The sequence below is a fragment of the Phalacrocorax carbo genome, chromosome 8 (assembly GCF_963921805.1).
Source record: "Phalacrocorax carbo chromosome 8, bPhaCar2.1, whole genome shotgun sequence".
In the NCBI taxonomy this organism is placed as follows: Eukaryota; Metazoa; Chordata; class Aves; order Suliformes; family Phalacrocoracidae; genus Phalacrocorax; species Phalacrocorax carbo.
In genome coordinates, this window is record NC_087520.1 from 26516372 (window position 1) to 26541518 (window position 25147).

Below are 25147 nucleotides of genomic sequence, written 5' to 3' on the forward strand. Positions count from 1 at the left end.
ATGACAGAATACAAGAAGGACTGACAAAAACTATATGGTTCAAACGGGCTGAACACTAAATAGCTCTAGTGCTTTTTGGACTGCTGCTCGTGAAGGACCCACTGTTTCTTCCAGAAATCTAAATCTCTGGCATTTTAGTAATGTAGCTTCAGAACAGCATCAAATATACGAAGAATTATTCTGCTGAATGACAGCAGGTGGAGTACAAAGAAAGTGGAGGATCTCCTTCCTTGGTGCTGCCTAACTTTCTGTGGCTGGATGAAAAAATATGGATCACAGGCAGGTCCTTTTCACTGACAGGAAGGAAGGTCAGAAGAAATATGTTAATGTATGACAGCTGCTTCCTTTATCAGATTACAAAAAGGCTTTCAAGAAAATATTTTCTAGGACTGTCAAGTGAGCTGTTTAATTGCTTGACTCAATTCTTCCCGCTGGCTTGTTACCAAAACAGCCAACGTAATTAGCTAGCAGATGATACTGCATCTTGAATAAGCTTGTATCAAAAATTTTCTTTGTTTGGCAGTGTGCTGCCTACTCCATCAGCATACACTTGCCATCTCACAGGGATATCTGGGAGAACACCAGTCCCCAGAGTGGGTCTGTTCCCACAATAGGAATAGCTGAAGGAAGGAGTGGCCTGCTTGGGTGGAAATTCAAGACTGAGTGGGAGGAAGACTTGCAGCTAAACCACATGAGTGATAAGGACCTGACTGGGTGATTATTTAAAACTATAAGTGGTTGAACCAAGGGAAGTAAGTGGCATCTTAGCAGCTATTGATATTTTCCATATTGAAAATGTATTGGGTAGCTCAAAGCAGGTGCCTAAGAGGAGCCGAGTGCCAGAGCTGTGGCTTCTTATGTGACTGTACCATATCACTGAGTCAAGCAGTCTAGAACCTGGTCTTCACAAAGGTATTTGTCATTTGAGTGGATGCTAGTTTGTGTCTAAGGGCATCATTTATCATCCAAGAGGTATGAGGTAGTTGAGCATCTTATTCTGTGGAGAATTGAAGACATTGTTCTTCATCTCTGGGACAGAAGTTGTATGATTTTTGGTGAGGCTTGCTTTGGGCAACATCCTGGACTTAAAGTCTAGCTGTGGGGTCATACAATGTGTATTATCTTTCTTTTTCATTCGGGTTAGTCCTGGTAATAAGATTCTGCTTTCTCTGATTTGCCTATTGTCTTCTGTATAGATTGCAAGTTCATGGTCTATAAAACCAGAACAAGATGGCAATAGTGCAATGGAATTCTGAGCTATAAATACTACACTAAACCTAAGAACTGATGCAGTAATAGAAATAAAAATAATGTAATAGGTAATTGCCTTGGGAGTTGGTATTAAGAATACAATCAAATCCTAACACGCTGGGTAAAGCTGATTTCACTGCCCTGTTAAGACAGCTTTGCTCCTATTTCGGAGCTGAGTGCTGATGAAACGTAACTTTTCCTGCATGGATTTGCTGTACGGATGGTGGTGATGGGGTATGTCACAAGCGAGCATTTATGCAGGTTGTTAGCATTTCCAATCATGAGCCAAACAACGTGTAATGTGACAAACTATTAAAGCTTCACCTTAAAGAGCCCCCAGGCATTTCAAAACTTGGTAATTACATCTATGCTAAGAAGCTTTTGAGCCATGCCAAGCCAGTGACTGAAGCAGCTGTATTATTGAAAAGTAAGCTTTATAAGAATGAAAAGATTCTAATGTAGTTTAGCAAACAATAAAAATTGGATTAACTATGAAGTTGGTGGGATGGCTTTTTTTAAAGTCCTCAACGTATTTTCACTGTTCAGCCTCTTGTGTAATTACAGAACTAGAACCACAACATTTGAAATTCCTTTATTATTGAAATATATTTAACATTTTAAACAGGGTTTAAACTGCTATTGGCAATCAGCTGGGCCAGAAAATAAGACTTCTTTTATAATTAGAAGAAAGTATCCTTTGTGTTTAAAACCCTGTTTAAATAAAACTACTATATGTCACAGAGACTCTTTAAGAAAAGGACAATACTTAATATGTTCCAAAGTATTGATTATGTTGGAGGAAAACTATAAATAAGGAGAGAAATTTCCTTTCCATTATTTTGAACAGAAATAAATGTTAAACGGAGAAGGCCAAAATCACTTTGGACTTACAAATTGGGCTATTTAAAAAGAAAAAAAAAGGAAAAAAAAAGTATCACAAAAATTGTATTATAAATAAAAAAGCCCCATTCTATTAAATGGTCTTTTTAAAAAGAGGAAGCACTACATACCTTTAAAAGACAAGCTGAATTGAAAGTATAAATGCAAAAAAAATTCAGAGGTAAGGTCCAGAGGTAAACTCCAGGCTGGATTCAGCTGAGGAGATACTGCCTCTGAAAATTACTATAGATAGATCCAGTGATAAATAAGAAAGAACTCAAAGCTACCAAATCTAGTGATCACTGGGAAGATACTACAGTGATAAGTGACCACAGAATAAGAACAGCACCCAAATGCAGAGTTTGTTCTGTATCTTCTACCTTACATAATGCTACCAGAAAGAAGAGCTGGAATAGGCTTAGAGAGTTGAGTGTGCCTAAAATATCCTTCTAAATTATTCAAACCAATCTTACTATGTTTTGGTAGGTGAATCCAGGTTAGATTATAATAATAGCATGTTCACAGCAGGAGAATAAAGCCAAAGGTTGGTATTTTGGTGCCTCTGGGTAGCTTATTTCTAAATTCTAAAAATCATTCTCCCTTCCTATGTATTTTACATTCTTTATTTGGAACAAAATATACCAGAAAGATGAAAGCCTATTTGTATGTAACTTTCATACTTAGCTGAAAAAGTCTGTGCAATATGGATCATATCATACTGCCATTTTAATTGTTGATATAAGGGAATATATTTTTAATGAAGTACAGTGTCATATTAAACTGTATTCTGTACTTAGCTATAATAGGAATTCTGTTCCTGCTGCTCTTGTATAATTAAATTTGACAGAAAACGGCATAGACATATACAGACAGCAAAGACAACTTTCTTCACCAAGAGAAGAAACTAATAACAAACTACTGAAAATGAAGCACTGAGTCTTCACTTCAGAAGGATGCAAACTCATACCCCAAAGGATAGTATGGCAAAAAAGCTAATGACATTAGTACATAGATAAAGTTGTTCTTTTCTCATAACTGAGATGTAATCTTTCCTTAGACCTAAGAATGTTCAGGTGTTGTTCATTTAAAATAGGCCGTGGCATGAATATCTGAAGTAATTATTACTGTCAGAAAAGTTTAATTCACTTCTTCACAATAAAAGCGCATTTAACTTACGTTGTTTGCTTTTTTTCTCTGCTCCCCCCTCCTTCACTTCTGCCAATAGCAAAACTCACAAGTTTTGGTCATGTAGGGATCTCATGGCACCACAGGCTATTAGAAAAATTAAATGGAGTCTTTAAAGATCATTAAAGCCAAGTAATAGAAAGGAGGCGTTGAGAACAAAGAGCAGATGTCTTCTCTCAAAGAGTCAGTAGATAAGCTCTGAGCCAGCCTGGTCCAAGCATAATTGAGGGAGCTTTGAACTTGACTTTTCTGTATTCCCAGTTTAGCTTAACCATCTTGGCTTTTTCCTCAACCTGTTGGTTTTCATATTGTTAGCCAGTGTTGAAGCTGTAAGGGAACAGGAGTAGTTGTTTAATAACATTATCGATGCAAATGAAGATAAAGATGTTTTAAATACATTAGTTGACTAATCTAGAGTTACAAAGAGGTTTCAAAATAACGGACAGATTACATTTCTTTGGATTCCAGTTTGCAGTGAGAAATGTGCTGAATATAAAGGCTATTTAATCAGCTCTCTGTTCAGTTTTAAAATTCAGTACTGCCGAAAGTAAATGAGAAGAAAACTTTTGTGCTTGTTTGGTTATGGTAGTCAGTTGTTTTGTTTACAAACTGAAATATCATGAACAAATTGCTATGTTTAGCAATAACAAAGCTACTCCTAGCTGCTCATTGAAGACAGCGACAAATTAATATGGCCTAGTGTTTGACATGGTTTGAGGTACCATTAGGAATTTACTTCTGAGTACAATCTTCTCTAATTTAACTGAAATTCATCTGCTTGCTTTTTGCTGTTATAGATTTGGATTCAGAAGAATGTTAGGAATTAGAAGAATGTGTAGGAATGGCTGTTTATAGCCCATTCGCACAGGAATATCTGCCTCTGGAAAAATCAAGTTATTACTTAGAGATGGAACATTAAGTCTTCAGATGACTGAGGGCAGAAATAGGGGAAAAAGAAGGCACAAAGAGGTGCTGTACTTCTACATATTCTTGGCCACATCAAATAAATTGTGGTCATGAAACAGGAAGCCTTTTCTTCCTGCTTCTATTCTGCATCCCATAAATCTACACTTGGATTATTTCCTTGAAAATTCAAAATTATACTTCAAACAATATTTTTCAAAGTAAGCAAAAAGCAAATTTATTTTTTTCAATACCAACATACAAACCACCACTATAAAATCTGGGTCATGTTTTGAGGTGGTGTGCATAATTCTAGTTGCTTTCAACTTTGAAGACAGAAAGTGGTCTGGCATGAATGCTGATAAGTGTAACAAGCTTCATATTTGCATCCTTTTTATCTTCTACAAAAAGGACTTTATTTCAATAAGCTCATTTTATTTGCTAAAAGGAAAGCAGTGTTTGGAATCCTATAGCATATTTTTCATGGCTGCTTAAGAAGTCTCCAGCAGTGTTTTCAGTCAGCTGTAGGCCTGTGGGGAAAGCCTGTTCCACATAAAGTAGCACATTATTTCATCACGGCCATCATGTCTAAGCTCTGACACTGGATATTTCTTTTCCTGTTTATCATGTGATGTGGTACATAATTGGAGTTTAGGAAACATGACTTCAGATTGCTGTGCAATAACTGAGGGAGAGGCCAAGACCTGTTCAAATGCATGTGATAGTTTGGAAATATCTTCATCTCTTGGTGAGATCTTGCTGTATTCAGATAGAAGCTAAAATACTGGATTAAAATGGTCTGTTATGTTGTGGGTTCTGCTTAGTCAAGGAAAGAAGGTGCCAAAAGCCTTCCAACAGAGTTGATATGTATGGTACTGAGCCTCTGCATCTTGTCATGCTGGTAGAAAAAAAAGAACCATAGACCTGCAAAGGTATCTGCTATGAGGAGATTGGTGCAAACCTGTAGTTGTTGCTAAAACAGGAAAGGGTTGGTATCAGGAGAGGAAGCATGGTGAAAGGAGTACAAACCTTAAACTGCCTGACATTTCCTTGGGCCACGAGTTGGTGCTCATTTTCAGGTGTGATGCAGTAAGCTAGTCTCTAAACCAGATGGGAAGAAGAGGAAAAAGTCAGCCATATGAAGTGGGATTATGTCTGTAATCCCTGATCTATAATGGGGAAGCAGCATGAACTTTATTTAAAATGGTAACTTAAATCTTTAATATCACTGCATCATGTGCCTTTAACTTAGTCGCTGAAAGAACAAGCTTATTATAAGCCCCTTGGTATTAGTCTTTAATATAAGAAGCAACAGTAGAAAGTTTATGCAAATACTAAGTCCAAATATTTAGCAAGTGCATATGGAAAAGAACATCAGGAACAAGTTGGTATCACGATATCCCCTTACATCCCCTAAATTCACACTTCTCTGTTAGTGCTGTAATGAGGTTGACTAGTCCCAGTGGGAGAGGAAGGAGTTACTGACTTTCTTCTTGCTGCTCTCCCTTGTCTAACCTGTGCTGTGCCATTTGGGATCACACGTAGCTTTTGGTTTATCATGAACTTTCAACCATCTTAAGGAGTTTCCATTAGACTAAGAGCATACCTTTCCCCATACTTTTAAGAGCCACAATTTAGGACATCATATCTTATGATAGTTATTGGGATGTAATATAATAGTCTTTTGCTATATTTCTCATGGGGAGACTGAAGCTTTGCTGTCTACCAAAGCTGTAAACGACAAACGACAACTTGCTAACACTACAAAATGAATGATCAAATGTGGTTTTGGCCAAAGGCTTCTGCACCCCATATCAGTAAACTTGTGCAAGATGGCAAAAGCCTGTTGGGCCAGTACAAATTATTCTTTGGCACTTAGGTGCTACCAGAAAATGTGTTTTAAAACCCCCAGGGATGGAATAAAACAAAGAGCTTATATTATTTCTGGAAGTGAGAGCTAGAAGTTGTACACAACATCGAGATGTTGGAGCTGATGAAAATAGTGCAGGTAAAGAGGAGTTCCCACTTTGGGGTGCCTTTCTGAGGTGAATGTAGCGGTGACTGTAATGCACCGCATTTATCCCTTTGGGCCTGTGACATCGATGCGAGGTGGATGTGCCCTGTCTAGGTAAAGGGTGAGATCCTATTCTCTGTTTAATTCTCTGTGTGGTGGTGGTTCACTGATTTTCAAAGAGCATCAATATCTTGCTGCACCATTGTGTAACTAGCTGTAGGAAAGGAGAGCAATAGAACTAAGTATAAGTCAGAGAGTCTAGATTAGGTTATAAAATTGACATGGGACGGGACAAAAATTGATGCTGTATAGTGGTGAGGAGTCTTCTGAGCACCATTAAAGTTTTTAAGGCTATAGAAAATTTACTGTAACACTGATGGTAAAATTAATATGATCATTGAACCTTAATCCTGTGCCATTTTGAACTGATAGATAAAGAAAACTACGGGGGAGCAAACTGTAAGGAAATACAGATGCATTTTTTCCCCCATAGAAACAGGTTCTATTCTATTTAAACATATAAATGAAGTTAAAAGAACACTATTAAGGTTGCAATGGTAAACTTCTTGCTGATACGCAAATCATTAGGATAAGACGGCCACTAATTGTTTCTTCCTTAGTTTCTGCTTTATTCAGTGCACCGACCACACATATTATGCATGAAGTGGGTTTATGTAGTGCAAAATGCTGCTGTGTAGTACCCTGGTTCTTCTACTGAAGCCATTAAAAAGCAACAGGCTAGATGAGACCATAAGAATTGTTTCTTGATTTCCAGATCTATTGCAGCACTGTGATCTACCTTGAATGTTAAGTTTCTTCATGTGTTCTGGTATTAGTGCTAAACACAACAGAAAGATCTGCATTTATTCTAGCCTTGGCAGAATGTTGAAATAATTCCAGGAAAGAGAGGATCAGGATACATTTTTGACAGAGAAAATCAAATATGAAGTGGTTGCTTTTAAAAACAGAATACTGAGCTAAACTGAGCTATTGTTGTGACCCAGTAAAGTATTTCTTCTGGCTTTTCTGGATGCTCATCAAATGAGCAAAGGCCATCCTGACCACAGGGCTACTTTGGGGGGCACATCCCACCCTCCCAGGATGTGGATGTGGGTTTAGAGACTCTTATAATGTTAAGATAGGAGAGGCCTGAATTAACTTTGTACATGTAACAGTTTACAACACTCCAGTATAGAGTGATAAAGCATACCTCGGACTGAATTCAGTTTGGGTAAACCTGTGTGAAGACCATACCTCAGAGCTGAATATGAAGTTACCATAATTTGTATATTTTTTTGTTAATAAGGAAAAAATAATCTTGTCAATCAGATTAATTACATGCATCAAAAATATTCTTTCAGAATTATTATGGTGCTTTCTGGAAAGCTAATTTCTATCTAGAAACTCAAACAGCATGCAGTAATCCCACCTCAAAACTCCAACCCATCTGACGATTGGATCCAAAAGGTCACTCATAAGCAATAAGTTTCAAGAGTAAGAGAAACAAACTACCAACTTAGATCCAGCCATTTAATTTTATAGCAACGTTTCATGACATTTTATTAATGGTCCACTTACTTCTTTAAAGGTCCCACGCACATTCATAAATTTATAGATAATATAGGCAGGCACAAGGATCATTGAAGATAACGCTATTCCCCAGCCAATGCGATTTGCCCAAAGAGGGAAGGTGTAGTCATCGTAGGTCAGAGGTTTGAAATTTATTATGCTAACTATCACAACAAACTAGGGAAGAAAGAATAAAATGAACCACAGGTTTGGGATGAAGAAACTTAGTGGAAAACCGATTTAATGTCTTTTATCAGGCAGCCACCCTAAGGGGTATTTCAACCCAGCTTTACCATTTACCTTCATCCTGTTTACTTTGTGCCTCATACTGCTTGCTCTGTTGCAGTTGTCAATGCATTTACTAGGATTAACAGTTCATTTTAGCTACTCTGGACACAGATTCTATGATATTTTGGTGGGAAGGTCAGGTGGTCGTCTGCTACTGCCTCATTTAAACTAATGTTACCAGTATAAAAAAAGGGATTCTATAGTCAAGAAAAACCCCTGCAGGGTCCATTGTTTTTCCCTTTGTTTCCCAGAGGCATTAGGCTTCATTTAGAAGTTTTGTACCCATTTTTCCAAGAGAGGCATGATGCAAATTCTAGCATGATATGTTTACTGAGGAAAGGTCAAGCAGCATTAAGGCCTGGAAAACAAAGGCAGGGGGTTTTGTGTTGGTGTTGGTTTTTTGTTTACTTGTTTGTTTGGGGTTTTTTGTTTGTTTGGGTTTTTTTCCTGCTGCTGTTACCCTGTTCAGTACTAAATGCAAGAAGCAAAGAGTGGGGCACCACCCTATTTCCCTCCTGTTAAGTCCATATGGGTTGTCTAATATGCAGAGTTCCTTGATTTGGGTCTCTGGACCTATACATTCTGCTTCATATAGCAATTTCAAATTAGAGTATTTTGAGACTAAGGTTTCAAAGGGTACACAAGGAAAGTAATGGTGCTGCAGGATATACTTCCATACAAGCTTCTTTATAGAACAGTGTTAATTAATACATGCTTGGTAGGCTCTTACTGATTAATTGAGGCCAGAAACTTGTATATTTAAAAAAAAAAAAAGTTGTCCTGTAGGCTGTCATAAAAGCCTACCCAGCGTATCTTTGGAATACCAGTACTGCTTTAACGCAATTAATAGCCTCCTAAAATCATAGCGAGGTCAAATTCCCATATTATTCATCCTGACCTTTTGATTTACAAATATGCATAGGAAAAGATCCCAATAAACAACTGTAGTTTAGTTCTGAATCTGTCCTTTACACAAAGCAACCAAATTCACACTCTGGGATTTTTTTTCCTCCAAATGTAATGAAGCACTTATTTTCATGTCAAGCAGCTTAAAAGGTATATTTAATACATCTTTTCAGTGTTTCACATAGCTAATTACTGGGTGTAGTTGCATATTAGCTATTCTAAGGTGTTATTCCACAATTCAGGGATCTTGGTATCCTCCAATGAAAAATATATTCTTGCTAACACAATCTCTTATCCCTGGTTAGTTTATTTTCCCAACAGACTGATTTGTATTTAATATGCATAGATGCTGGGGGGCAGGAAGAACACTGCCTAACTGTTCAGTGGTGCCTAAGAAAAGCTTCTTTCTTTAAATCCTGCTAAAGTGAAGTAACAGAAGATAACCACAGGCACAATTAGCTTCTCTCTCACAATAAAATATATTATACAAAATATAACCAATGCCATTGAGGAGAAAAAAGAATTAAATTTGCGTGTCTTCTATTCATCCTGATCACATCAGGCATAGCAATGACTATCTCACTCTTGGTATCTATTGTATATTATAGGAAGCAATATAGTACCATTCTTTCCATGATGAAATAATTATTAACACTTACCAATAAAAAAGCAGGGCTAACAAATTTCCAGCACAGTCTCCAGTAGAGGCCTGGCTTGAAGCCCATCATTTGCTGGATATCTTCACTGAATCTGTCCACACCTAGAAGGAATGTAAACATTAGACTGGCATAAATCTAAACTGATGAGATGCTGGCATACCCAAAACCATCTGCTTTTTCAGAAAGCAGACAATGATGACTTCCAAATCATAAGACATATAACACTGATCACCTTTCGAAGACTAGATGTGTCTTTGATGTTACTATAGCCAAGAATTAAATGCCTATGAGCAATTAAGGTCTGTTGCAAATAGTGTTACCATTGAAAAGTGGCATTTCATAAATATCTTGAATTTAAGTTGTGAATGAGGCACATATTTGTTTTAATAGTTGTGGACTATTGTAACCTAATTACTCAATACCATTATGAGTCACTGACGGAGAACTCAGACCTTTACTCACGCAAACTGCTTACGATAATGAGGTGGGTCGTATGATTCTTAATTTATCAAAGCAGGCCTATTTGTTCTGCTTAATGGAATACCTTACTTATCTTTCAGTGTTTCACTAAATACCATGGAAATGCTCATTATATCTATGAAAAATGTAATTTCATCTTTTGTCACCTTTCCAAGGAACTGGGTAGATGCTTATGTTCAGTGTAAGTATGTGCAGCACTCCATCAGCTAGAACCAAGTGGCCTTTTTTAGAGTATCCTATGTGTTTTTGAAGATCATAATACCAATTAGAATTTTCTAAAATTTATCTAAATATCTAATAATGTGGCTGTTGTAGATAACTTAGAAGATACATGGTCTCTTCACGTGAATAAAAACCAAGAGTAGTCAAAACTTTTTCCTGCTGCAGTAATTAAGACAGCAGAGGATGACATGAAAATCATTAAATGAAGACATATATCAGACATAAGTCCTGCTAATTGTACCAGGCGTATAGAATATGGGTTTAAAAACATGGGTGGCTTGATTGCTTGGTTATTATTAAAACCTTGCTAGTGACATACAACATTTCAGTATAAGACTTTGTATATTAGCATGCAAGAAGTAATGTACAACATATCTATTGTCATGAAAACTATATAACAGTATTCTATTCAAAATACACTCTAACATTAGCTACCTGCAGTGGGATTCACTGTGGTGCAGAGAAATGGAAGCACCAGAACAAAGTGTTTAGCAAGTGACATAATGGCCAGAGGGGAGAAAAGCTGCAAATACCTGTAATATTCCTTGAATCCATCTAGTCTGAGATTTTGTATGTGTGTGTTGACATGTATGTGTATTTAGTACTTCCACAGAATACACAGAATCTTATAGGTTGGAAAAGACCTTTAAGATCGAGTCCAACTGTAAACCTAACACTGTCAGTTCACCACTAAACCATGTCTCTGAGCACCACATTCAAACACCTTTTAAATACCTCCAGGGATGGTGACGACCCCACTTCCCTGGGCAGCCTGTTCCAATCCCTGACAACCCTTTCACTGAAGTAATTTTTCCTAATATGCAGTCTAAACCTCTCCTGACGCAACTTGAGACCATTTCCTCTTGTCCTATCACTAGTAACCTGGGAGAAGAGACCGACACTCACCTCGCTACAGCCTCCTTTCAGGTAGTTGTAGAGGGCGATAAGGTCTCCCCTCAGCTTCCTCTTCTCCAGACTAAACAAGCCCAGCTCTCTCAGCTGCTCCTCATAAGACTTGTTCTCCAGACCCTTCACCAGCTTTGTTGCCCTTCTTTGGCTGTGCTCCAACACCTCAATGTCCCTCTTGTAGTGAGGGGCCCAAAACTGAACACAGTACTCGAGGTGCGGCCTCACCAGTGCCGAGTACAGGGGCATGATCTCTCCCCTGCTCCTGCTGGCCACACTATTCCTGATACAAGCCAGGATGCTGTTGGCTGCCTTGGCCGCCTGAGCACACTGCTGGCTCATGTTCAGCTGGCTGCCAATGAACACCCCCAGGTCATTTTCCTCCAGGCAGCTCTCCAGCCACTCCTCCCCAAGCCTGTAGCGTTACATGGGGTTGTTGTGGCCCAAGTCCAGGACCCAACACTTGGCCTTGTTGAACCCCATGGAGTTGGCCTCAGCCCATTGATCCAGCCTGTCCAGATCCCTCTGCAGAGCCTTCCTACCCTCAAGCAGATCAACACTCCCACACAACTTGCTGTCATCTGCCACTTACGTCAGTTGAACTATTAATGGCCATAAAACCAGCGTAAATAGTTGCAGTAGAAATGTCTTCCCACAGCTAATGCATAAAGGAAGATCCTCTAACCTTGTTGACTCCCCTTCAGAAACACTATCTAGACAGTGCCTTCAAAACTGGAGTAAGTAATGCTGCGCAGACCAAGGTGAAAACAAAAAAAAATTTGCTGTCCTGGGTTCCGGAGGATATACCAAATTCTCTGACAGTGAATTTGAATGGCAGCTTCTTCCCAGTTTTTCTTATTGATTCTATTCTGGTTGGACTTACCAGTATGAAATATCTTGCCAAAGTTTAATCTAAGCCCATGCTACTTTCCACACTGTATTTTAGGTTGGCATGATTATTGCTGGTATAAAAATGGGGAAAAAAGGTCCTTCTCAGATTTCTTTAAAAAGAAAACAGTCTCTGACTTCATGCCTTAGAGACACTGACTCACAGCGAAGTAGTTCTCTCTAGTGCGATCTGTCGTGTCGGATTACTAGTCTGTAATATACTATACTTGATGTGTTCAGGAACTTTACTTTTAATCCTGAGGCCTATTAGGTAAACGGTAGAAATAAAGCTTTTTGCCATACGTATTTGTTTGTTAACGAGGATGTATAGTTTACCATAATAATTGTTTCTCTTCATCTGGGTCAGTTTAGTAGGATTTATTTAATGTATTTAAGGTAAATAATTAGGAGAGCTTGAGTTAGTCCTTTACATGCAGCCGTGCAGCCAGGGCGTAATGTATTTACAAGGTCTGGACATTTGAGTGTAAACTTCTCTTTGATTTCCAACCCCCACCTCCCGCCAATATCATGTGCAGGTGAAACAAAGTAGCTAAAAAGATCTGCAAATGCTCTTTAAATTTAATCTAATTCTATTTGCAGTGCCTTCTGTGAACTTTAAAGTGACTGAATTTCAACTGCTATGAATACTGAGTGAAATTTATCATTGTGCAGAAGGTCAAAGAAAGGACTAGATATCTCCAAAAATTTTATTCACACATTTCCAGACAAATGTACCCAGAGCTCAAATGGTACTTTGTGTTCAATTTCTACTGAAAATGGGGGATAAGTACTCCATGCTCTCAGGCTGCTTTTTCAACAGCATGGTTTTTCAATACTACACGCCTTCAAGTAACCATTCTAAGAATCACCCTGTAAAGTAGAACATAGCTATAGCTACAGACAATTGTACCTGTAGGACTTGTTTTTTTCCAGTTCTTGAAAACATTTACCCAGTTTTTTTGTGATTCTTTAGGATAAGCTGAAACTGTGAGTGACTTGTTTAGTTACAGGAAGGAACTGGTATACCACAAACAAAACTCTAGATTACTTGCTGGAGACCTGGTGTTGAATATAGAAGTAATCGTCTTGTTTTTCCAGTGAAAAACAAGTAGGAGACACAATTTATTATCAGATCCTGATAAATATACTGAAACTGAAGAGAATTTCAGTGTAACTTCTGAACTAATAAACACTGCAGCTGCCTGAGAATGTGTCCACTGTAATGGTCTATTAAATGGCACAGAAAATTTGTCCCATTTACTATGTACAACATATTGTGTTGTCACGGGAATTAAATCAATATGCAAAAAAACCACCCCAGATTAGAAAGAAAGTGAAAAGTAGGTTTGGCTATAAATGCAAGTTACCCCTCTCACATCAGGACAACCTTCTTTCATCTCAGTGATGCAGAGATCAGAGTTCAGATAGAATGAAAGTCTCCATGTTACTGGTACCTCCTGCACCCACTGCCTGCTAGACCTTTGTAAGTTGTTTTGCTGTATAGGCTCAGCTGATGGCTTCAGAGCCACTCACTTGCACAGAAGACCTTGAGCAGGTCCTGGCCCTGAGGTGAAACTGCTCAGTGGCTGTAGCTGAAATAATTTGTGGCCATGTTTCCAAAAAGTAGTTTCACAGCTCCAAAAATCATTCAGATCCCTACAAGCAATCTTCGTGTGTGTTGTCTTTCCTTTCTGTCTTGTTTAACTATGTGATGTATAGTACCTTTTTACACACTTGGATTTTTTTTTATTTGAAAAGTAAAAATTAGTAATAATGCCTTTAATCCCATACATATGATTTAAATGAACCCAAGAAAACAAGAGAACTACAGTGAAATAATATAATAGTTAGAAAAAACGTATATTGAATCAACCTCTAAGTAATTTTGCACTTAATTCTCTTTCCCTGTGAATGTTGCTTCATTGTTGTTTTTTCCCCATATTGAGTTTTACTTCTGCAGATGTGCATAGCAGTGTACAAGCTCGCACAGTTTGCATGCAAATGAAGAGTTGTAGTGAAACTGCTTCATTGATCCATCCTATATTTTGGCCTTTGGGAATTACAGTAAATCAGAGAACCATCAAATTATTCCTGTTGGAGGAGTTCTTGGGAGGTCCCTAGTTCAGCCTCTTGCTCAAATCAAGGTCAGCACAATTCAGAACAGCTTTCTCATGGGTTTGTCCAGTTGGGTCTTGCAAACCTCCAAGAACAGAGTCAGCAAGCACTCTCTGAGCAAACTGTTCCCATGTTTAATTATCCTTGCATAGAAAAATTATTTTACTCCTTTCAATTTGATCATGGTCCTCTGTCTTCCCATTGTGCACCTCAGTGAAAAGCCTGACTCTCTTTCCTGATAACTTCCTTGTAGGTATTGGAAGGCCACTGTCTGGTCCTCCCTAAGCCTTCTCCAGGCTAAATAAGCTCAGTTCTCTCAGACTTTCTTCACAGGGCATGGCTCCAGCTCCTGAACGTCTTGGTGGCCCATTGCTGGACTCCCTCTAGTTTAACACCACCTTTTTTTACTGAGGGTTAAAAACAGGACACAGTATTCCAGGTGCAGTCTAACAAGTGCCAAGTAAAAGAATAATCACTTCCTTAATCTGCTGGTTATGTGTCTGTTACAGCTCAGTATGCTGTTGGCCTTCGTGTGCTGGCAGGTCACTCTTCTGACTCGCTTAGCCTTCTGCCCACATCCCCAGGCAGCTCATCTGTCAGGGCAAGTAGCAGATCCAGAAAAGCATCACTTCTGGTTTGTCCACCTAGCATCTATGCTAAGAAGTTGCTTCTGATACCTTTATCTCAAAGAACCAGGGTCTGATCGGGACACTTCTTTAAGTTGCTTAAAGAATGCTTCTTCCACTTCCTGACCCTGATCAGGTGGTCTGTAACAATATTCCCCACACCGTCACTGTTGCTGACCTCTGCCCTGACCCACAAGCACTCAGCCGTGCTGCCATCAATTCACTGTATTTAAGTTGCTCTTCTGCACATGAAGGTGACACCTGCCCCCTGCTTCTGTCCTAACAAGCATGTATCTATCAAATGCAGGACCCCAGTCATACAAGCCCTCATGCAGGAGAAGATCAGGAAAAACTTTGTTTTTTCATGCAGTTCAGTGATTGTTGGCATTGGGAACATGAGAAAGAAGGGATAAAAAGAATATAAAAGCCATTCATTTGCAAATCCTGCAGAGCCCAGAACAAGTTATCTGTTGATTAGCCATGTAGTGAAGTAACAAAAACTGTCCCTTTTTGTTCCTGAGCCTCCTTTTTAACTCTGGAGCAGTATTGATATTCCTTGGTGGTGACCCTCACCTGGTGGCAGTAAGGGAGTAAGCCATACCAGTACCACTCCCAAAGAAGGGCAGCTGTGCTAGTGTAAAAGCAAGCAGAACAGTAGGAAACATTTCCTCACCACAGCAGTGCAGTAAGCTCTCCAATTTGGTTTGCTCCATCTGCATTTTAATTCTATGGAAATGTGTGCATTCATACTTGGTCTCTCATGCCAGGCACACATCCATACCCAACCATCTGTGAGCAAAGATGAGTTCCAGCAGTCAGTAATTTCTTTCCCTTTTGCAAAATCAAACAGCCGACCTTAGATTCTTTTTTTCAAATCAGCTTTTGGTCTGAAATTTCAGTCTAATTTTTTGGAAATGATTTAAGTAAATGAAAGCAATGATATTACAGGTGAGGATGAAGATCACTGTTAGCTCATACTGAGCTTGTTCTAGACATTCAGGGAGATGTTCACATTAAAATCTGACTGAGTAGAGATTTTCCTGCAAGCGAAATCAAAGAGCAGTGTTGTGTCAGTGGGAGAGGTGTCTGGCATTTCTTAGAATATCAGAGGGATGATATCCAGATTGCACAAGAGGAAAATTGGTAACAAGCTAGCAGTCATAATGAAAAAAACATCTGCACAGTAAAACAAATTAGCTCTTCCTTCTCTTACACATACAGGTGGCCTTTGCAAGAAGAAACTTCACAGTAAGTGGTCATAGGTATAATATGAACTAAATTTTCACCCTTTTGGTCTGTGCCAAAATGTCAATGCTTGCTTCAGGCTGGCTTAATATTCAGCTGGGTCATTAAGGCAACTGGGGTCTATGAGAAAAAAGAGGTAGACGAGACCATGCCAGATTTAATCAGTTTAAATAGAACCCGGGGCTGTAATAAGTTCTTTATAAAGCAACAGGTCATGCTGTGTCGGTAAAAACATCTGTCAGCTGCTTAAGACAAATGAGTAGATGTTTTCCCGGTTATGGGGAGGCAGGAGGGAGAAAGGACAGGATGATGAATTACAGAAGGTGCAACAAATAAACAAAATTTGACTAACTTTGGCTTAGTCTGTGAACCACACACAAAGCCTAGCTATTGTAAAGTGCAGTAAATCCTATTTTAACAGCAGCAGATCATAACTTGCCCTTACTGACTGAAGAATACTTTTATGCTTCTGCTTCCGAGCTAAGCTATGATCAATCTTCTGCATTCAGCTCTTTTGCAGGGATTAAAGACAGAGCTGTCTGTGAAATCTAGTGTCTCTGCTATTTTGAGATGGAATGACATATGAGCTGCTAGCTCCATGCTGCTGTTGGGTGACAGAATTAGTACATTAAAGCTCAAATATATTTCGTTATTAAATTGAACAGATTTATGTATGAATGCCATTTTCACCTCATTCACTCATCAACAGTTTTTAACTGCAAGTGAGAGTTTGTTTGACTAGAAGAGTATGGTGGCACAGCATGGATAGATAAATAAGTGACTGAGGGAGGTAAATGGCAGTAAGAATGATAACGTCTAATAACCTTCTGAATCGTACATTAACTATAAACGCTATCTCTGAATAGAAATGAAGATGACTTTCAGGGGAAGGACAATCTTAATGGGAATCAGGGCAGATAGTTCAATACAGACATCAATGGGAAGAAGATTTGCAGGCTGTTATGACATGGAAACCTGGTAATAATGAAGAGTTGTGACCAACCAGAAAGTGAAACATGAGAGTTAAGAGGAGATGAAGAAGAAAAACTAGAGCTCAAGAAACTTGATTAATCTAGCAGCAAGCAATTTCAGATATAACTGAAAGTTTGGACTATTGCAGTGAGATGACTTGTATAAGACCTAAGATGCAGAATCCTCTTGCTTTACTTGGAGAAAATGAGATATTCTTTTTGGGGTCCTTAGAATTTTACTAACCCTGTCTGTGTCAAGATAAAGAACTGATAGCATTCTCCCCAAAAGAAAGGAAAAATCACTTTCTCTGTTTCTTTAACAAGATATGCCTAATTCAAATTAAATTATTACTTGTTTTTTTTTCTGCTCGATTTGGTGACTTAACAACATTTTGTAATTTCTGCTCTTTTGGAGGCAGCATCTTTTCTAGTGAATAAACTTGAGTCTATGAATTGCCCTACCTTCCTATATGATAGGGGAAATATTGAACTCTGGGTCAGTGCTAGAACATAAAAAGTACTCCTTTAGGTTGGGGGCATAGGGGAAAAAGGAAATGCTTGAAACACTGACTTCAGATATTTAAAAACACCTCATTTATTAAATGTTGAATTAGGAATGGAAAGAACACCTGCCAGCCAGATACTCTCTCATAACTTTATAATCAGAGGTCTAGCGAGCTATATGTAATCGAATATTCAAATATTTCTACTGTAAATGATATTCAGTTTAACCTTTTTGTTTCACTTCTTTGAGAGTAGTAGTAGTAGTCAACTTCGTCATTTATAGGAGAGGATTGTTTTTCCCCTTGGTCAAATTAGGCAGCCTGGGACACTTCACAAGACTCTGAAGTTCCTAGAGGCTAAGGACTGAGCTCAGGCAGACTCAGTCTCCTGTTACGCTGCCAAAGACAGTGTTGTAGCGGAAAGCACAACTTCAGTTTGTTGGGTTTTTCCCAGTTAAGGTTATCCAAGTGCATTTGTATGGGTTTAGAGCAGTGAATGTGGCTGTTTGCCATCATTGTGGTCACTTAGTGGGAAAGAAAAGAATGTTTTGCTTCTTACTTATGAAACTTGTGTATCAAGCTTTTTATTTATGTTACTTTAGGGAGGAGAAAAATGTTAAGACCAAATAAGGCCACATAAGTTATTTAATAAGCTAGGCACATCTTCTGAGACCTGACTTAAATTGTGAGCTGTACTTTTTTCAAGGTACTGTAGCACATCATTTCACTCTGGTTGGCATACAGTGATTCCAGCCTAGAGCCAGAGTTGAACAGAATATTCCTAAAGCCTGCCATATTGAGGATAAAGCAAATTACTGCATGTTTTTTGTGGCATAAATTAGTATTTTGGTATCTAGGATGTTGGGTATTCCATACCATGCTATGAAATAAGATAATTTTTAAACTACTAGTGCTATTGATTAAGTAGAATATTGTCTCAAATGAAAGGGCCTAACAGAGGAAATGTTGTAAGCCTCTCAAGACAAACTACCTTTATTTGTATTGCATGGGAGGAACTTGAGATTGGCCCTGGGAAATCATGGAAAGGAGGAACAGGTGAGCCTACATTTAGGCTAATCTACTTGATTTGAAACTACCATGTATAAGCCTGCTACTGCAAGTCACCGGCTATGTTAACAGCTGCAAAATACTGGCAAAAGTAGCAACATTTCCATTAGACTGCAGTCTCCTTCACAAGGCAGTTTTCTTTGGCTTTGTGCAGGGTTTCAGAGTTTGGCCCACTGAACATCTGCAGTCCTGTCACTATTGATAAATCAGACAAGAATCACTGTATGAAACCTGGCCTGACACGGTTTCATGTGTACAAGGCTGTGCTGTTTTCCCTTAAAGCAATCTGTAAGCCTGTCATAAGCGCTTGGAATTTCAAAACAGATTTTGCAGGTGCAAAATGAAGCGCTTACCATAAAACCAGGAAACTCCAATTGCCTCCATTAGAACAGCAAACAATATCGAAGTCCCAGCGGCAAATGTGTCCAGGAGTGTGAGCACATAAATCCCACCCTAGGATTGAGGTGTTAAAAGATGCAACAAAATGAAGTTACAAATAAAATCATCTTAGTGGTTTAGTATGTAGTTAACGGAAATCTGCTGTACTTGAAACATTATCTTAACCCAAGTAGTTTAATACGGAGCTGATGCTGCAGACACAGGTTCATATTTGCATGCAAAATAGACTTGTAACTCTCTAAAAAGGGGCTTCCTTTCACCTATGGCCTCACTGAACTGGGAAACAGAAGCCTCAGCTTAGCATGATTAATGGGAGCTCTTGGCACTTGGCATTTTCAGTGGCAGTTGAAGGCACCGGCTGTTCAGGGGAATGCTCAGTAGTTTGTAGGATGCGGCCTGCCTACAGCAGTTAATGAAGATCTTCCTAAATTACTGGCGGGAATGGAATGCTGCAAGGGTTTCCCCAAGCCATTATCACTCAATTTGTTCCTATGGCCAATCATTCTGTAATCCAGGGAATCTGCAGTCTCAGACTGAAGTCTCCTTTTCCCAGAGTGCCTGCATCTCTCTTTTCCAATATTCCTGCAAAGGGAGCATGTAAGTCTCTGTTACCAGTCCAGTGTGGAAGGAGCTTTGTCATCTTTAGTTTCTTTGCTGTAGTATTACCAAGGCTTTGCTCAGTGGAGAGGGCAAACCAGATCATCTTCCTTCACAATAGTGCATCTTTGTTCTTCAGTGGTTCATGACTGAGAACTGTAAATGCATTTACTAAAGCCTTGTTTTGCTGATTTTTTATTTTTTGATGCAATTTGACTACTTTTTGCCTCAGTTTACAATGTTGTATGAGTTTATGTAAATTACTGCTCATTTTCTATAGTTTGGGCTAGCAAGAAATGGAAGACCATGGTATGTTTACTTGTTTCAAAATGAACCTGAATAATGTGTTTCAGGACTTTTTGTCACATGTAAAAAACTGAAATGCTTGCAGATGCAGTAGATCTTTGTTAAAAGCTTTCTTTACATAAAGAAGTAAAAAAATTCAAAACTTAAAAACTTCATCAGGCTATGCCTGTTCAGAAGATGAGAAATAAAGGAATTTTTGTCTGTTTATACTAATAGTATAAATAGCACTTTTACTATTTAGATCTGTAGGTGATTTTAGTCTCTGCAATCAATCAGTTTTTTTCTTACAAAAAGATGGTTTTCTGAAACAGCTGTGCACATTTACAAAAATAAGGAGAACAGTACTGAGGCCTTGTCTAGGTTTTTAATTCTGTGGGGACTTGTCCGGAAACTGAATGAACATTGGTTGTTGTATGAGAACAAAAATGTTGCTCATTGAATGGCATTTGAGTTTGACCTCTTGTTTTTGCTCTACTCCTGCTCTAAATGAATGCCTTTGCTATCAAACTTAGTACAGTGAATGACAAATATGGTTAAGAAACATGTTTTGAAAATACAGCCTTAAAATTTCGGAGGATAAAATCAAACAGGTTAATGTGATGGTATCACAAGGGTTTCTCCTTGTATTTTGTACACATTAGGAATGGACTTTTTTTTCTGTTATGTAAACCAATACATTTGGACAAGTCTGAGCAGTCTTGTGCATTCCAGCTGCTGGGATGACCTTAAGTCTAAACAGGTGCCATTATTTAAAAGCTAGAGCTAGGTTGTTAGCTTGAACTGCATTAGCTCACTTGAAGACAGTGGAATTGCACCCACTGGCACTTGTTCAAATTCTTAACCAATGAGTTTGTTCTTATCTTGAACTTCAGGAAATTTTAGTGCGGTTGAAACTTTGAATAAGGACAGAGCATGTTCAATTCTTTAGGTAACAATCGTATTAAAAGGATAGGTATTTCAAATGACATTTTTAGTGTCTGAAATGTTTTCCATTTTGAGGAAAGTAAAAATATTGGGGTATTCTTTTAGTGTAAAAAGAGCTTTGTTGTTGATAAACTTATGCTGTTTCAGTGATCTTAATAATAGATCTGGAAACAATCTCTAGGGAAGGAGAGAGGTTCAGCACATCTACTTTCATGGTAGCTACCTCAAATTTCAGTTCTTTTCTGACATGTTTAGGATCTTTGTTTACAGGGCTTTTTGCCTTTTTGTAACACAAAAAAAAGAAAGAAAAAAAGAAAGTTCTTTCTAAATGAGAACACTGTGGTTCTCATCCTTTAATTAATTGTCAAAAGCCTGGTGAGGCAAATCATTCAGGATGATGGTAGTGATAAATATAGGTTACTAGATGTTCAGGGTAAGCTATCTGTGTGCTTTTTACGGTGGTAAGAGCAAGAGGTAAAATCTAGGTACATGAAGGAACAATAAGAAACACACTGGGGACACAAGATCATTACTCTCAACTCCTTTCACTAGAAGTGAATGCTGCTGAGAATAGCCAGGTGACTGAAAGTCTGGTCACTTGAAATCCTTAGTTCCTCACACAGGAATAAGCACTCCACACAGTTCCATTTAATGTAATTTAAATAAAAACAAAAAACCAAACACCCCTCTCCTCACCCAAAACGCCCCAAAATAAATCCACACAAAACCAAACAAAAACAACAGTAGCACAGACAGTTCTGTGGTAAAAAAGGCTTGCAGTTTCGATTGATAGCTAATGATCTTGGGCAAAAAAGCAGCGAGGCTTCATGTAGATGGCACTAAAAGTAATGTTCTGACCATAAAGTTGTTTAAGAATTAAAATTTGTACCAAAAGTAGTCACTGGAGCCTATTCATATTTCTATCTGATGAGGTTAACTGCATTTTTAAGGTAGCTTGTTGATGGAAACTTTTGTTGTACTTACATTGGTGATGCAAAAAAGGGCAAGTAGGAAAGTGCCAAAAGAAACACCAAAAGTGAAGAGCTTTCTGTGCTGCTTCAGAATTTGGAAATCATCTGCCAAGCCAGTGATGACAGCCTCCATTCCACCCATCTGAGGAAGGGAAGGCAAGAGGTTAAATGCTACTGACTGTTCTAAAAACCGATGAAAGAATGTAAAGCTGCTTGTGTAATTAATTCGCAACCACTGTATGATTTCTGACATTTCAGCTGTAAATCACTGGTGTTCTGCGGTATAATTTATTTTCTTGTGGTAGAGAACTGAGCCACGGAACTGGGCATCAAGTGCCATGGTTGGTGGCTTGATAGCCATATCCTCTGCAGACCCTTGGCTGACTAATGAGGATAGTAAGTAGACAGTACTTTGGGAAAATTTATATACATTTTAATATACTTTGGGGAAAAAGCTGGTAGCTTATGTAACCAAACTTCTTAAGAGATTTCTAATATAAAGACAGACACAACAAGCACCTAGGGAAAATGTACTGAACAAAGATTCAGTTTAGCCATTGATTAACCAAATACAGTTTGACAAAAATCTTTACAGACCTGGAAGAATCATTACATAGGAAGCTTGATGTAATATTTTTTTCTTGACGACATGAAAGAATTTCACTTTTGTTTTCTAGAAGTTAACGCTGAACATAAGCCATTGTTTTGTAACATAGGAAAAGCACTTCCCAAATTTTCATTGAAATTGCTGGATTATGTAAGTTGTTATGAATTTTAATTTCTTTCCACCAATGAAAGCATCCTCTCCCTGCTGCACCAAGAAGTTGTGAAAATTAATTCCAGTCTCCTGTCGCAATATATTTGTTTAAAGTTTTGAGGAGGCTGGATTATATACTTTTTCTGATGCTGAAAGATCATGGCGAGACCTGGAGAGCTTGGTGTAATACAATAGTTGGTTAGCAGGTGCTGACATAGCCTGGCCCTTTCCTGTTAGAATTTGATGAAACCAACACCTCCGGTTGAAATCAGTAGCAGAGAATTTTCCCTCTAGAATTTGAATGATCCCTGTCTGGAGCCAAATTGCTGGGGACAGTGGACCTATTTTTTTTTAAAGGGAACTATCTTTCACAAGTAAAATGTCCCAAAACCTAGTGTAGGCTTGTATTTCCTAAAGTCTGGGGGGTCATCAGTGAGTGCCCTGCAGTTAAGATGGGTTAATATTTGATGTTCTCAGAAGTGGTTACTGTGTTGGCACTTAAATGTTCTTGGAGAAGTTGAAAATGGAAAGAGACAGCTTGGATTATTTTGGCTAAGGACCACTTCTTAATGTATCACAATTTATTCCCCTTGTTAATTCCCTATGCCAAGCTAGATAACCACTCCAAAAAATGTTTGCAAACATTTGTTCCAGTTTCTCTCCTTTTCATTGTTGCTTACTTAAACCTGGGTGATCAGATTTCTCTTCACTAAAATATTTTGACAGTTCCATTTTTGTACAGGTATCTGTATGTCTGTGCCAGTGCAGGCTTATATGCATGAATAAAACTATACATATATAATTCTCTTGAGTTTTGGTGTTATTTGATTTTTTTTTAAGCTTTAAAAATTTTAATTTTCCCTTTAGGGACTTGATCAATTAAATGTGAGGGGAGAGTTGAGAAGACCACCATAAAAAATACTGCATGTCCTGAGTTTTCTTAGGTAGATGATGAAAAATCCTGAATGAAACATGAACAAGCAAATCTCTCCCCTTTTAGAAGGAAACAGCTAAACTTGGCCACAGTTTAACAATTCATAGTATTTTAATTAGCTCCACAGGAAAGAGCTTTCTCCACTGGCAGAAGTATGTTCTGCGATCTAAAGCTCTGTGACTTTGTCACTCAAATGTTTCTTTACATTGCCTTACATTTACTGCTCTTGCAAAGTTACCTGTTTTGGATCTAAACACTTCTGAGCATGTACTTTCTTCTTAATTCTGCCTTGTTCCTACTGAACATTCATGCCTTCCACTGTGCTAAACCCTTCCTTTCCGTGCTTCATGTTTGCTTACATTTGAAAAACAGACAAGCTACAAACCCAGATATAATGTTGCCTCAAACTTTTGAATAAGGATCCAGATCTTAGTGTATAAAGACAAACTTAATTGAACCTGAGCTGGAATCCAAAAATCCAAACACTTCAGAAATATTTAGACCCGAATCTGACTGTTACAACTCAGACCTCACTCACAAGATCTTGTTCAGCTCTTTGCCAATGAAAGCCCCCTGCTGCAACCCCATTTTTATTAGCTTTGCTCTCCTCCATGTCAGTTCATTCTTTTCATTCCTTGTCCTTGGAAATGAATGAAGTTTTCTGAAGTTGTAAGTAATTCAAACACTGGTTTTTGCCATTTCCAGCAAGAAATTCCTAGATCAGCTCTGTACATTTGGAACTACAAAAGAGACTTCTATGCTTTAGAATAGTAAGAAATCCCTACCCTACTAAAAATGATGAATGTTTGTTCATGGTTCACTATTCCTTAAAGACCCTGTTTTTCCCAGAAATTAATCAACCTTTAAGCTAAATATAACAGGATGTCTTGATGCCTCTTTGGCAAGAACAAAGCAGTCCAGAAGCTTTTAGGGAACTTGGGATATTTTCTGGGCTGAAATTGCTGTGATCCTGAATATCATAGTACAGTAAAAGTCATCACATGATAGAAAGATCAAATACACTTGTTAGACTGAACATTTTACAGTAGGATAGTAGTAAGATTAAACCACTATGAAAATATACTGGTGTGGTTTTTAAATTGTGACTAAATTTACAGGAAATTCTGTATCATTGCTTGTAGGAAAAAATCAGACTCCCTTCAGACATTGTATATCTTGAGCAGATAAATGAATTTCAGCACATGTAAAAATCTCTTCTAGAAACCACTCTACTCAATGTCTTACGGTGGCCTGTGTTTTGCAATTAGGGTTCCAAAACCTTATTGCAGGTTCATAGTAGTAATAGTGCATAGCAGTGATGTCAGGTCACACCTTCAAATAGTAATAATTGTTGATGAACAGCCCCTCTGTAAGGTCATAAAAAAGCAGCAGTGAGTAATTATTTGCTGGCTTGTAAAAGATTTGATCTTTTCCTAAACCTCTTAAATAGTGTGAGTCTTTGAATATACTGCCAGGAGTAACACTATTGGTAAGTTGTCTGTGACTGTGAAAACAGATTCAGGGAATGTACAGAACGTTTATTTGAAATGTAATAAAGGCCCTGTTTAAGGTTGACACCTC

At 38.2% G+C, this 25147-nt stretch overlaps 1 protein-coding gene across 1 annotated transcript in view; it reads right to left on the reverse strand.

Annotated features, from left to right (window-relative positions):
* Positions 1 to 1846: 1846 nt before the first annotated feature.
* SLC6A2 (solute carrier family 6 member 2) overlaps positions 1847 to 25147 on the reverse strand; it is a 74685-nt gene continuing 51384 nt past the window's right edge. Inside the window, exons 10-15 of the mRNA XM_064459367.1 lie at positions 21889 to 22017; positions 19032 to 19131; positions 9655 to 9755; positions 7811 to 7978; positions 5248 to 5319; positions 1847 to 3642 (exon numbers count right to left, since the gene is read on the reverse strand). Coding sequence (XP_064315437.1) covers positions 3619 to 3642; positions 5248 to 5319; positions 7811 to 7978; positions 9655 to 9755; positions 19032 to 19131; positions 21889 to 22017 — 594 coding nt within the window. The 3' untranslated portion in view covers positions 1847 to 3618. The remainder of the gene's footprint in view (positions 3643 to 5247; positions 5320 to 7810; positions 7979 to 9654; positions 9756 to 19031; positions 19132 to 21888; positions 22018 to 25147) is intronic.